At 38.4% G+C, this 14,580-nt stretch overlaps 1 protein-coding gene and 1 long non-coding RNA gene across 2 annotated transcripts in view; one reads left to right on the top strand and one right to left on the bottom strand.

Annotated features, from left to right (window-relative positions):
• TAF2 (TATA-box binding protein associated factor 2) overlaps positions 1–9,196 on the top strand; it is a 56,997-nt gene extending 47,801 nt beyond the window's left edge. The window contains 1 exon segment of the mRNA XM_084509553.1: positions 7,526–9,196. Coding sequence (XP_084365679.1) covers positions 7,526–7,791 — 266 coding nt within the window. The 3' untranslated portion in view covers positions 7,792–9,196.
• LOC311431743 lies at positions 8,660–12,299 on the bottom strand. The gene is made up of 2 exons (XR_014689623.1): positions 12,089–12,299; positions 8,660–10,471 (listed from the first exon to the last, which is right to left on the bottom strand). It is a non-coding gene; the product is annotated as an uncharacterized lncRNA (long non-coding RNA).
• Positions 12,300–14,580: the final 2,281 nt, after the last annotated feature.

Raw genomic sequence — 14,580 nt, 5'->3', positions numbered from 1 at the left:
ACTCTTACTTGATATTTTGCAACAAATTTCTTTACTAGACTTACACACTCTACGGGATATAAAGTCATAAGCAAAACTCAGCCAAATACGTCACAAATAGGACTTACGGGACCCTCTGTCAGCCAGCTCTGTGCTCGGGAATTCTCTGTGCTGTAATTCAGAATGGGTGAAGTCTGATCAGGAGGGGAGTAATGGCCAGTTGACTGCTGCATTTGTAGATCTACAGCAGGCAGAAAAGCCACGAGTGTCATCGAAGTGCTGAGCCACCTTGTCACCTCTGCCTGTTAGGCCTTCAGGACACTGGAATTCATTCTCTTTCCTAGCTATCAAATGAGACAAATGTTGTTTTTTCCACAGAATTCATTTGAAGCAATAAGCCTTTGAAAAGTATTACTTTAAAACATTTCAGATTAATTTCATTTTCTTTGGTTTGTGCACTTAGAAGCAGTTCCACTTCAGATACTCCTTGCTTCTAAAATTTCACCTGTTTCTTATTCGTGGCATTTTTCTTAGAAGCAGAGATGTATGAATTTCAGGCTGAGTAAATAAAGGCAGTTCAGTGTTTAGGAAATAGCATACTCCTGAGGAAAAAATGTCAAACAGATGGAAGAAAATAAAAGCATACCTAAATAAGATAGAACACTTGTCTGCGAACAGTTTTACAGGGGGATCGCAGATATTGTTTCCTGAGGACCCTCGGATTGTTTGCAGACGTGACAGAGGATGGATGCACTTCAGTGAGTGATTATGGTGAAACAGATCGGTACAGGTTCTGAAATGTTCCCAGAATCTGGTTACTAAATCTGTGAGATCTTGTATCTGCCCCGATTCTGTGACTTTTACTTGGAAAGCAGCGAGCTCTTGGTCCATACTTAGTTTTCCTCTCACAGCTGTGGGTTATGTCCCCGCATGTCACATGAAGTGTTAGGTCATCAGCCAAGCACAGCCTGTGAACCGCAGCTGCAAGGAGGAAGTTCGTGTTGGCTCTAAGCGCTGCTCTATCTGCGTATTCTGTTTTTTACACTCCCTGTGCCCCTCTCCCTCCCGAATGCTAATTTGGATTTGTTCAAGTTGATACAACCCCTGTAAAGCCAGGAAAATATTGTTTTCCTTTAAAAGCATTTTCTCTGTGGGCTTCTGCTCATGGATATGAAAGGTTAGGGGTTGGACATGCTGCAAGGGTGGTTAAAAAAAGCCTTGCAGTACAAGTCTTTCAGGATCACAGGTTTCAGTACAGTTTACAGCACCTTTGTTCATATAGAAAATGGTTTTAATCCTACTAAAGCATCCTGCCTACGATAATAGAATTGTGGACTCTAATAGTTAGATGGGATTCGAAGTATTTTGCAAGAAGTTACTAAAACAAAACAGCATTCTTCAGGCAATTCACGATTGAAGTTGTTTTGATTATTGTCTATGTACCAGAACCATGCTAGCCACTTTTGAACCTCTAAAACTTTGTAAGGTCATGTTTCTAAAATGAAAACAGATTCTTATTTGCTACTAAGTCATCAAAAATAGTAGCAATATGCCCTACTCTGTCTTAAGATCAAAAGAATTTTAAGATTAGGTTTCATGTATGCAGTAGGTTTAACGTCTTATTGCAGGCTGTAAGGTGACTCATGCATTGTTGACTTCTGTGAAATTAGATTAAGATGATACAGTTCTTTATTTACTTTAGTATTTCACTCCTCTCGCAGCATTTCACTCATCTCCAAGTGCAGTGCTACTTGCAAATGCTGTGAGTACAGTAGTAAATAAGCGATGTTCTCTTCATGCGCTGGCAGCCCTTTTTCTGATTGCATTCAGCAGCAGCGTGGTTTGAGAACACATCCTGAGCATTCAGAGCTCAGATCAGAAAAACGCTTTGACCATTCTTTTAATTCATTCAGTGCTTTTACAGAATAATCACACTTGAAATTTCCACTCTCTTTACCATGTAAATATACGTAAAACTCTGAAGATGTAGGCCATAGTCATGCACATTGTTTGGATTGTGGTCTTTCTGTCTGAAGCTTCAGGAAATAATGGCTTAGGTGGATTTAATTTTTCCTGGAATGATTTGAATAGAGCAAATTTTGCTGTAAAGTATAGAGGGAAACTACTTCAGTGACAACCTGCTGTTGTAAGTATATAGTCTAAATGTAGGAGCCTGTGGTGCACATCACCACGTGTCCAATAGAGTAGTTAATAGGAATTCAGTCTAACCAGTAGAAATATTTCAGTCCTCTGCAGCTCAGCTAAGTTATCCAAATTAGCTACATGTATACCTGTACCTCAAAATTCAACCACTGGTCAGTGGCTTCCTGTCAAAAAGAAGTTACTGAACATCAGACTTACAGACAAATAAGTAAATTAACTTTGCTTCTTGGATAAAAGGACAACGCTGACAATGATAGATTTTTGCTTTACTCTTCAGGGAGAAAAAAGCAGTTATAACTGTGTTGTTAGAATATCCTTTACTAACATGAATATTATCAAACACTTACATTTTAGCTAATAAAGTCAACGTAACTGCTTCCAGTCTGGTAACTTACCAGTTTTGAGGTTCTCTAGCTAATTTTGCCTCACTGAAACAACTGTGATTAATTTTGTGCTTCATAAGGAAGGGTGTTTTCAAGGGCTTTATCCTAAAACCCATGAAAGCAGCTTTAATACAAACAAGCCCTGTAAGATAAAGTGACAACATAAATGAGAATTGCATCAGTGTGTGGCTGCAGTGTGGTAGCTACATTATTTCATTAAAAAAACGTAATGTTGGAGCTGTGACTTTCTGAGAAAATAACTGGCCACTCTCAAACCCAGAAGATGGGTAAGGCTGCCAGCTAAATACTCAAGTGAACTACCTAAGAGCTGTTAGAGGCACAAAGTATTCTGAATTTACTTACTGATAGAAATGTAGTTTTTCTCTTGTAAGTTTTCTAGGATGCTAGACTAAATATGGTAAAAATATCACCAGAGTTGAGCTATTTTTAAGGACAAATAGTTAAGCTGTTTTATTAAGGACAAATAACTTTTTTTTTTTTTTTTTTAAGTCAAATGAGGAAATTAATAAAACAATTACCAGTTTCAAAAGTATTTTAGTTAAATCACTGGCTTGTCTTTATAATACTTCAGTAGAGTCCATAGTTTTGGTACATGCATAAGAAGGAATGATGTCTGCTTATAAATCCAATTAAAAATTCTATGAAGTCAAATGAATCTGTAAATTTGAACTAGTTAATTTTTTTTTACCTTGGAACCAATTTAATCAGTCATGTTTAGCACAAGCTCAGATTTTTTTTTTAGCTAAGTCAAACCTTCTCAATATCAAACTCTTTAAGTTTTACAGTATGGCCACTAAAAGAACACTCGACTAGACAAAGTTGGTAACTTTTTTCAGAGATGCACGATTTGAAAATTCTGCTTCTTAAGACAAAATGACAAAACACTTGCAGCCTGGAAGCTTGGGATATTTACACTCGGTGATTGCTGTGTGCCCTTCATTGATGATTCAAGGGATGCATAAACACAACATTAAATTAAAACACTGTGTGTCAGATGTTTCCAGGGCAATACTAAACAAGGAAAGTAGAAATGAGGAAAAACACAATACTTGTCAAAACAGTTTTCAAGATCTTTTCAGCATTTTCAGTCTTAGCTCTTTAGAAAAAATACTTGCCAGAGCTGCAGCCCAACTGCTAGTCAAAGGGAGTGCGTGATTTTTCTCATTAGCAAGCTTTCTTTGGGTTCTGGGAGAGACTTATTAAGTGCTAGCATGCTCATGTTGATGTCACCTTCTTCCCAAAGGTGGTCAGTGTCAGGTTGTGGAACACCAGCCTGTCCTCAGCCAGAACACTGGACCCAGGGGCCTTACCCTTTGCTGTGATTTGTGAAGTTCTTTTTTTCCTCTGTGACATTTGAATAAATCAGGATGTCAAGGGGGGTCATTTTTAACAAGTGTCAATTTGGAAAAGTCGTATTTAAGCCAGTGGTTTTAAATAGATTGTAAATGCAAAGAAACAGAGACTGTAAGTCTGTGGTGTCCCACCCTCTTCACAGAAATGCAGAAGTATAGGAGAGAACTTCTGGAAGATCTAAAGAAAGCTTGTTAGCATGTTAAAGTCTCAAGTTACATTTTACCAAACTGTACAGGTTCAATACAAAATAATCTAGCTAAAAAACTCTACATAACAATATTGTTCACTGTTTGTGCACCGATGATCCTTAAATTAAAAAACAGAAACAACAACAACAAAAAAAACCCTTGCTCTAACATAAGTGATGAACAGGATGTTGTAATTATCTGACCGCAATTTTTATTCATGACAGAAAACATCACTTAAAGCCTATCAAGATCTAAAACCCTTTCGTTCTAAAACTAAACCATGAGATGGGTGTTTTTATATTCTGTTCTCCCTCGTGGTATCTCCAGCATTTGTGTAGTTCCATGTGACAAGGTGTATACAAAGTTTATGGTCATTCCCCCAGGGGATAGTAATCCTGTCTGGTTTGAAGCAACTGCCCAGCCCAGCTCGCTGGAACACCGAGAAGCCAATAATTACATTGGAATATGCACAGCCAAAACAGAAGGAGATCCAAATGGACAGACACATGGATGTGCGTTTCCTTCCAAGAAATGCTACTAACCACTTCAGAAGTGAGCTCGTGGGCTTGCCCTCTCCTTATTGTGCGTTTCTATTATTTGAGAAACCCGGGTTCCCATCCCGCTGCCTGTGCCAGGAGGAAGTGGGCTCCCTGCAGGAAGAGGGAACGCTTTGTGCCTCCTTGCAGCGGTCTCCCCCCTGTTGATAGGAGAATGGTATTAATGCCCTTTAAAGCAACTCCTCCTCAGCTTTGTTTTCCTACTTTGGCAGGTTCCTAGCATGGGCTTTGAATAGATATTTAATTTAAAAGAAATCAAAAAAAAAAAAAAAAAAGTGTTCTGCAAGTTTAAAGGTAGTTTCATTACAGAGTGAGTTTGACAGGTACACATCTGTAAAATGTTTTTTTTCGAGCTTTTTACAGGTCTTTTTACAGGTCTCTCCATTTTACAGAGTTCGGTAGTCTGCATACATCCATTCTGCATACACCCATACATCTGGGGCTGATGAATTTGATTCCTGATTTCAAAGCACTCTTTAATAAAAAAAGGAGGAGGATGTTTTCTGGGTAGCTCATGTTTTTCAATTAAAAAAAAAAAAAGGCAAGCACAACAGATTTTGGTCCTTAGTGATCTCTGAAGAAAATGTATGTGTACTAACTACTGGCTCAGGAAAAGCAGATTTCTGTAACAACACTTTGTTACTGGCATTTGTACCGTATTACCAATGCTGATTGCTTCCTTCAGTGTCAGTAGCCCTCAAGTCACAGTTGGATCAGATTTCCCTCCTTTCTGAAGGATCTCCTGCCTTTTTCAGTTTCCAGGTGTTCATCACCACCTCTTCAGTCCCGTTGTCTTAAAGGGCTGTTGTATATTTGCTCACTCAAGATAATATTTTACGTAAGGGCTTTAAATACAGATTTTTTATAACCTAGCTGAAATAAGTTATGAAATGATAATGCAGGCTGTTTCTTAGCAGAGCTGGTAGTGCTATAAACAGCAGAAGGTTTGCACAAGTATGAGCACATGTCAGGAGGGTTTGTTAGCATCCTTGTGTCCACTGGCAGTTGGCACTAGAGCTGCTGCTGTATCAGAGGGACAGGGTTAGGTACAGGTAGGAGCTCGTTAACAGAAATATAATTAGAAATAATAGTTAAATTATGAAGCAAACTTTTTGCATCAGTACAGTATGTTTGCATTGTTGAGAATTGCTCCAGGTAGCAAGCAAAAAAGTGCTGTAATGCAGTTACTACAAGCAAGCAAAAAGCAGTTACTACAGCAAGCAAAAGTTTGAATTTGTGTGCATACCTCGTATCTGCCATAATACCCTTCAAAAAGTAAAGGCAGTGCAAGTTCTAGCAATAAATCGTTGCGTCAATAACATGCACTTACTGCATCATTCTTATGAATGCAAAATTACAGCTGTCTAAAAAATATTTCCATATAAGAGATTTAGGTCTATAGGAAACTTGTAACCTAGTCTGACCTCCATAACATGAGCAGAATTGTATATAAAAATAAACAAAATGTCAGTGATTATCCTTACAGCATAAAATCTGTCATATTTCTATTTTGAATTTTAAATGCTGCTCACAGATGTAGATTTTTTTCCACCTCTATTCAAAAAACACACAGCTGTACTGTGTAAAAACTTCCCCGTGTGTGTACTTGATTGAATCCATTCTTAATCTTTGGATAAAGCTAGGAAGATTGCATGGAAATCTTTCTCAATGCTTGCCATAATACAGTGAATTGGCTCTTCAGACTTCCAGGATTAAAGTATTACCACAGAAGAATCATTCTTGCTCTTAAAGTAAGATATTAAAAAAAAAAAAAGCACTGGAAAAAAAATGTGTTTGCAAATATACAGGGAAAAGGCAATTATAAAGTATATAATAATTACCTGTTATTGACCTGGGATGTTTTCTCTGAAAACTGGAGGGGACAAAAAGAAAAAAAAAATACTCAAGGGAAGAAAATCTACTTCTGTGAAAGTTTTAAAGGAGTAATATCCTTCAAAAGTCTGATGGTGCTTTCAGGCATACCGAGTAGTTAAAGCATGTACTTTCAACGTGAATGATTTGATTCAAATTCTACCTAAAGGAATTCAAGCCTTCCCACCCTCCAAGTGTTTCCCCTCATTAACTATATTATTCTTATATTATTTCGCCTTAGTTCCTACTCTTGAAGCTATTGCAGTTTGTGTGAAATAACGAAATACCAAATATTCTGAAGAGAGAATGAGGAAGTGGCTCAAAAAATGAGAAGCCAAGGATCAATTTTTTTCTACTCCAGTTCAGATATTGAGTTTACTTAACATATAAGTAGTTCTAGTGTATTTGTGAAATACACACTAATAGAGTTGGTGTAATTGTCTTTGTTGGAATAATTGTTTAAGAACAAAAGTTCATATAATCTTTAAAATAGGTGAAAGTGATTGTAAGATGCAATTCTGAAATATCAATTAATTTATTTTGATGTTCAGTGTCAAAACTGTTCATATGTTCTTGCTGGGAGCTTTAGTTCCTGACTAAAAGTTCACATCCCAAAACTGCTCTTCAATGTATGTCAGTGTGTACTTCATGTGGTAGTTTTCATGAACAGTTAGATTTTAATTGCTCACGGTATTGTGACCTCCTTACTGTGTTTAAAATGTTATTTCTGGAAGCCAATGTAGCTTGCCATTGCTTAGCTCTTTGCAATTCCTAATGATCTGGGATACGTTTGTAGTTCTGAGGGAGGAAGGAGTTACCTCTACAGAGCTGTCAGTACTACAGGAGCATTAATGGCGTGTTCAGAACCTTCTCTGAAAAAGCAGGAAACCAATGGCATCAGTATAGTAATGGACTCTGTTTGCACACTGAAATGATAAAGTAGGTCTAACAATTCAGAAAGTGCTGTAAGTTAAATATTTGTTAATCCTATTTTATTAATTTCTTTTAGGTAAAGAACAGTCTTCAGGAGAGGTGAACATGCACCCTGTCTCAGCAGCTCCACTCTCTGTGTTTAGTAAGGAATCAAACTCCTCCAAACATAGTGATCATCATCACCATCACCACCATGAGCACAAGAAAAAGAAGAAGAAACACAAGCATAAGCATAAGCATAAACATAAACATGACAATAAAGAAAAGGAAAAGGATCCCTTTGCTTTCTCCAACAGTCCAGCCAGTGCACGATCAATCCGCTCCCCGTCGCTTTCAGACTGATACCGGTGGCTTCTCTGGAGTTCAACTTGCAATATTCTCTGAATACTTAGAAGGATGTATATAACTATAGCTTCTATCTTTTTTTATGGAAGTAGGAATATGTGCGTTGCCTCAGCAATTCAGAAGCTCTGCCACCACCCTCGTTTGAAGCCTTCTATTTGCATATGCAGTTGTTGAAATAATCTGATTCAAAAAATATGTTTTATGATTCTGAGTCATTTTGTATTTCACTGTTCTCCACACCTCCCACTCTTTTTTCCATTTTAAACAAAGAAAACAGCCCTTTATGTAAGGGCCCCATGTCCACTGGCAACCCCCTGCACATCATGCTGACCATGTGTACTGCCAGAATCAATTATGTTTTAATCCTTTGAAGAATGTTATGAGGCAGAGTATGTTTTAAACAGAAGCCAATTGCCAGACCTTTGGTGAAGTGCTGTTTCCAGACTAGTATTGTATAACCAAGCATAGACCTCCTGAGAAGACAAGGTTTTTCTGTAGTCTTCAACTGAGTTGTTTCTTGCTTTAACCATTGCGATGTAACACCAGAATTTTAAGAACATTACACAGAACATTTGCCTTTTTCAGATACTAAAACACTTGAAAAAAAAGTCTGAGCTGCTTTTAAGCTGCAGGTATTTATTATGGACATGACCATTTGAATATAATGACATTCTGCAATTATGTTTTTGTAATTTTAGCAAAATGCTTAATGCATGTTTTGTCCTGTAATCAGGCTTTTAAAAATCCAATAAAGTGTGCAAATTATTTTGACAAAGGCAGATTTTTTTTCTTCAAGCTCGACATTGGAATATGCTTTTGAAAGATGTCTTTGTTAAAATGAAAGAAATATTTTTGAAAGCTTAAGAATTAAAAGATTAAAGTATATATATTTCGTCCTGCTGACAGATGTTTTCTTGGAAGTATTCTATACTTCAGGGATTCACAAGATTCATGGATTCACAAGAACAACACGTTATTGGGTTAACCTAGGTCTGGGACTTTAAATGATGGATACATTCAGATCTCTTCAGCTGTGTTTTATGCAGTGTGCTATTCACACTCAGCAAATGTTTTATTTAAAAGCTACAAGTTTTTAGAAGTTCTGGTAATAGCGATAAATCATCTCTGCCCCTTTTTATGTGTGTTCTTTCTTTGTTTATAGAGGCAGGGGTTTTGCTTCCATGTACCAGTTGACTGCTGTTGTCCAGGGTTCATACCACATTTGGTTTCTACAAGATGGTTGGTTTGGGGTTAAGTATTTTCTCTAGAATTTCTCCCAAATTCCTGTGAGAGACTGATTCTCCTTTTAGGGCAAAAGAGAGAGCTCGACAGGGACCCGTGAAGATTTTTTTTTAAAGCCATATTCTGTTTCATGAAAGTTAATAAATGCTTTTATATTGTATACTTGCTGTTGAATCGTGTAGTTCTTGTAATAAGTTCTCTGTACAACTGTTGACAGATGCATTTTGTAATGCACATACACTGATTACTTAGACAAACACCATATCCCTTTAGTACTGTGAGAATCATTTTGGTCATTGCTGTATTCAGAGCAGGCGTTGAAGTTTGTTGGGGCTGGATTCGGGCATGGTGAAGCTGGGCAGCATCACAACCTTTCTCCATGCATGATTTGGCCGTTTGCTACCCTGCAAGTAGCCCTTCACCTCTGGAGCAGCCCACCTTGGCGTCACTTGTGTCCTCCGTAGCCTGCCAAGGCTGCACACCCCTGCGATCTCAATGAAGTAAATGCAACAGGAAAAACACCAAGCATGGGTAAGACAAGGGACCAAGCCTGTTCTGGGCAGGCCAACAATGCACAGTTCAGCTTACCGCCTGAGAGCTGTTACATTAGCATCGTGAATTGTGAATCGCAGGGAGAGCTTCAGGAGGCCATAGGAATAGCTCAATGGAAATATTTTTAGATGTTTTTTTCCCTTGGCTAAGGAGTGAGGTAACAGTGCCAAAGGTGTTTGTGGGAGACCTGGGCTAATAAGCAATGAAAGCTGGCATTGTTTGGCAGAGCGAAGGCAGATGCGTTTATGTTTTAGAAATGAGGTCATGGATAATTTAGGTTGATGTTTCTACTTTCGGAGGCATGGATTTACACTCCTATGCTGTGGGGCAATGTATTGTTTAGTGATACAGGCACAGAACTGAGACAGAGCTGCAGTAATTCTCGCGTCATTTATTTGGCTGAGGGATTCGAAGTGAATTATTTCATACGGTAAGGAAATGTGGTGAAGACACAGTTACCAGAAAATTAGAGGGGGAAAAAAATAAAGAGACTTTTTTCCAGTACGGTTTATGAGGTTATGTCATGCTGCTGGTTCAGCTTATCCATTGATGTGTTTGATGGGATACAAAATAGGTTTGAATTCAGGGTGTTGTGCTCGGTGGACAGGCGTGCTTGCCTGCTGGTAGGCACAGTTGGAGGTCAGGACAGTTCAGCAGGTGGCACAGGTCGCCCTGCACCAGCACATTAAAATGAATTCAGCAGGGGTGAATGTGAAATAGCGTGCAATTGGAGACTATTGCAAAAAAACAAATCTTACCTGATGATTAACAGGATTTTATGTAAAACATGGCAATAATTATTCCATCAAGTGCCAATGATTTTGAGCAGCACTTTTGAAGAAACAGGTGGGCAAATTCCCCCAAACGGAACCAACAGGTAGCACTGTGTATAAGAAGAAAATAAAGGGAACTGAATAATGGTCTAGAGAATAAAATAAGTCTGAGGAAGGAACTCTCCTGTCTAATACCTAAAAGACTGCTTAAAAAAGAAGAAGAAAAAAATGTACCTGCTGTTCTTGGTATTTCCTCTGGGAAGGAAAGGATTAGCTTTATTTGTAAGAAAAGGAATTTTTGCAGAATGATGAAGTTAAGATGGAAAATAAACACACACCTCATGGTGAAGTGAAACTCTTCTTGTAGGCTTTTAAGACGTAAATTGGCAAGTATCTGTTGGGGATGTTTAGGGGATGCTTTGCCTTGCCACAGTGCAGGCCTTTGGATTAAGATATTTTGTTACAGTTTGTCTTGATGGTTTCTTACATCTCCCATTTTTCAGACAATGAAATTTTTAATGTGAATTCGATTTTGTTCATTATAAGCATAATACACAAGTGTAAGGTAAATATGTAACATGAAAATACCTATATGCTGTTTTAACATAGACTTTACATTTGCATTTGTGTTTTTTGTTTGGTTTTATTAGCATAACTATAAAATGTTCACAAAATGACTGCTGCATTTCTTAGATTTGTAGAAATGCTCAAATATCTGATTAGGATATAACTTCTGTCCTTGGTGTCTAAGTAAGCATTCATTTCAGCTCTGCTTGGTCTTGTCACTCTGTCCTGATGCTGTGGAGGAAGGACAGCAGTGTACAACTCTGAGCTGTTGGGTGAGCTGGCACTGCCTTTCCATCATAAATTGTGCCGTCCCATAATGTACTCAACCTGACCTCTGGGTTTGTGTCAATGGTAGCAGCATATCCTTACACTGCCTAGCTTTTTAGGATATAAAAGCTATTTCATTTTACTTGATTTTGTATTCATAGAGATCTGATCATTTGTGTAAATTTTAATCTAAGGAAATTTAAGGCATGCCTATTTTAATTTCCTTAAGGCAGTTTATTCACAGAAAATTAAGATTTTTAACACAGTGTCAGTATTGCATAAGGGTCCTTAAAATATACAAGGTAAATATAAATGTTTTTGAATGAGATTTAATCACTTTATATATTTATAACTTACATTAATATAAATATGTTCGTAAAATATTTATGTATTTATTTCCTGATTTTATGATGTGAAATGGCAATAATAATATACAAGTGTTTTCATACGCATTAAGCCATAGCAGCTAATCCATAAAGTCTGTTATTCCATAATCATCTGATATCCTGAATGCAGTTTCGCTAAATGCATTTCTAAGGTTTTCTTTTATTACTGTTTTATTTTGTGTGGATAAATGTGCAATGTTAGTGACCTTTGCTGATGCAGATGAGATGGGATTTCATTAGGACTTCGCATTTTACTGAAACATACTTAATCTCATATGGTGCTTAGGAAGAAAAAACAGTATTTTTGTGGTAAACATCATAAAATGGCAGCATGAAATTTAAGTGCACTTAGCAAGATTTTTTTTTTTCCCACTTCTAAGTAGAAGTGCAGCTGTGTGGGGTAGTTTGGGCTCGCTGCTGCGGGGAGCAGGGCTTCCTGCCCCAGCTCCTGGCCCCATAATCTCACCTTGGACTCGCTGGGCTCTTCAGTGGCTTGACTCTACTCACCTATGGACAAAATAAGGCTGATTTTGGCTGCATCCGTAGCTCCTGGGGCTGAGGATGGAGAGGGGAGCGTGAAGAGCGAGCCAAACAAACCCCTCTTGGCACCGCCGCTCCCGGTTTGGCTCGGCTCCTTCCTGCAGCTCCACTCAGGGGAAACGAAACGAGGCTGGATTCGAGCGCTGACATCTGCTCCTCGCTGGGACTCCGAATTCTGCTGTGGCTAGGTTTTGGGGGGGGGTTTGAACCAGATTCATTTCGAAAGTTTTGGAACGGTGAAGTGAAATGAACTTCTGTGACTGGAGGTTATTTATTTTCTATGCTGGGTTAAAAATAAAAAAGGAACGGTCTCAAGAGTCAGGGTCAAGAGCAACTCCCTTCAAAAATGACTCCAGAGGGTGACTTCAGGTCAAGGCGATTTTTTTTTTAATTATTATTTTTGTTCTGCCTTATTTTTATCCCCTGAATTGAATTGCAGAAGGGGTTTAATAAAGTATTTCATTCTGAAAATGTCCTTTTCGTTTCCTAAAGGTTCCTATTTCTTATAAATGTATAAAATGTATTGTGGAAAAAAATATATATTTGATAAATGAAAACATATCCCTCATATGTCCCCCAGAGAAAGTATGTCCCCAAGCTTGAGGGCACCACAGAAGTGAAAGCGTGTTTCAAGACCCGATCAACTCTTCCCCTTTTTTTTAAAAAAAAAAAAAAAACTTACTTCAGGAAAAACCCTCTTTTGGAAGTTATCTGTTCCTCACCTTTCCAGGAAAAGGAGGGATGGTGACTCACGGCTTTGAGGCAGCGTGGAGCCGTGTGAGTGAGCCTCTGTTTGGGGCCATGCCGGGGCGGCCGTGCCAAGGCTGCTGGCCCAGCGGGACATCACAAGGTGCTCACCAGCTGCACTGCGTCCAGAAGCACTTGGGGACCTTTTTTTACCGACTACCATAAGGTGCTGCTCAGCTTCTGGTTGCTTATTTTGCTAAATCTTCAAGCTTTTAACCGCATTAAGCTTTGGCACTGTCAACAGGCCTTTTGGTGGCTCCTCTCCCATCCAGGAGGCTAATGGAAGCCTGCGTGGGAAGGAGGTGTTTTTAGCAGTTTTGGAAATATTTGAGTACAGCTTTTCAAATTGGTACGGCAGCCATGAACCTTCATAACAGTGTGCTATTGTCTTGCTAGTTTTAGTTGTTTTATTCCTAATTTTTCTGTACAAAATAAAAATGGACACAGGGAAGAAGAAAGGGGAGGGGTGGAGATTGCTACCACAGTGAAGTGAGGCTTGGGGAGATCAAAGCTCTCGTGTCAGTTCGGTCGCTCACCTTCCTAATGCTGTTCCTACTGTTCTGAGGTATTTGGGGTTTGCCCATGGGGCTGCTGAAGGCTTCACTTGTTTCCCTTAATTTATTTATCTTCAGTTCTTCTTCCAATTTGTTGAGGTAGTGGACACCTGAGAGTTGTCCAAGCTTCAGGAGGAGCAGATCACTCAGACACCCACCAAAGCTGCTTTGGAATAGGATGATATCCTGGCATTGGAGTGCCCTGTTTCAGTTTTCCATCCTCTTTTTCCAGCTATGTGGCCAGCAGGCTACTAACAGCTTATTGTCCTTCTGGAGGATCAGGCAGAGATGATCCCCATCCCCTATGGTCAGTGCAAACATGCTTCTTGTCTTCCTGCATTTGGAGCAGTGTGTGTAGAAAAAGTTTCTGTCTCAAAAGCTTTTATCAAAGGACACGATCATTTTAGAATGCTGGGATTCATGTGTTTGTTATTGAGCACTTGACTGGTTTCAAAATACTGAGCACTTTCCATTGTTTTAATAGTCAGATTTTTAAAAACATAAATTTGTTTTTACAGCATGGAAAAACTTCCATGTGCTTAATAAAGCACTCAGTGCTTACAATACAGGATAAGACAGAGGAAGAGAGAGAACAAAGCTTTTTTGTAGGTCTCTTAATTGAAGAGAGAGAAGTAATGTTGGAGGACTGGTAAAGGACTTCAAGAAATCAGTTGTTGACTACTGCCATGATGTAGATGATGCGAAAACCTAAATGAAACTATGGAGAGAATAGTTGAAAACACTACTCTTATTTTTCAGTTAAAGCTCAACAATTTCATTGGAGAAAAAAAAAATAAATGAGGAAAAGACACTGATAACGTGTATAACATAACAGCTTAATTTTGACCATTCTTCCTTGAGTGTTGTATTCATCAGTGATGAGAGCAAGGGCTTTGTGTCCTTTGCGGAATTGAGCAGCTTCTTGTGACTGAATGCCTGTCAACCATCTGAAACTAACAGCTCAGATTTTCTCTTTTATTTTTCCTTTGATTGTTTATGCTATTAAAAATAGAGAAAGCTTGTAAATATGTCATTTAAAATTGTTTTTTAAAAAAATTAAATATATACTTTGAATCTGATTTACCTGTTCTATAGCTACATGTGTAATATGTACTCATGCTGAACAGAAGTATGACCAGGAATTGGCCTTAGTGTACA

The sequence above is a fragment of the Aythya ferina genome (genome assembly GCF_964211825.1).
Source record: "Aythya ferina genome assembly, chromosome: 2".
NCBI lineage: Eukaryota > Metazoa > Chordata > Aves > Anseriformes > Anatidae > Aythya > Aythya ferina.
The sequence above is the reverse complement of the archived record's forward strand: the minus strand, read 5'-3'. Positions and strand labels throughout refer to the sequence as shown.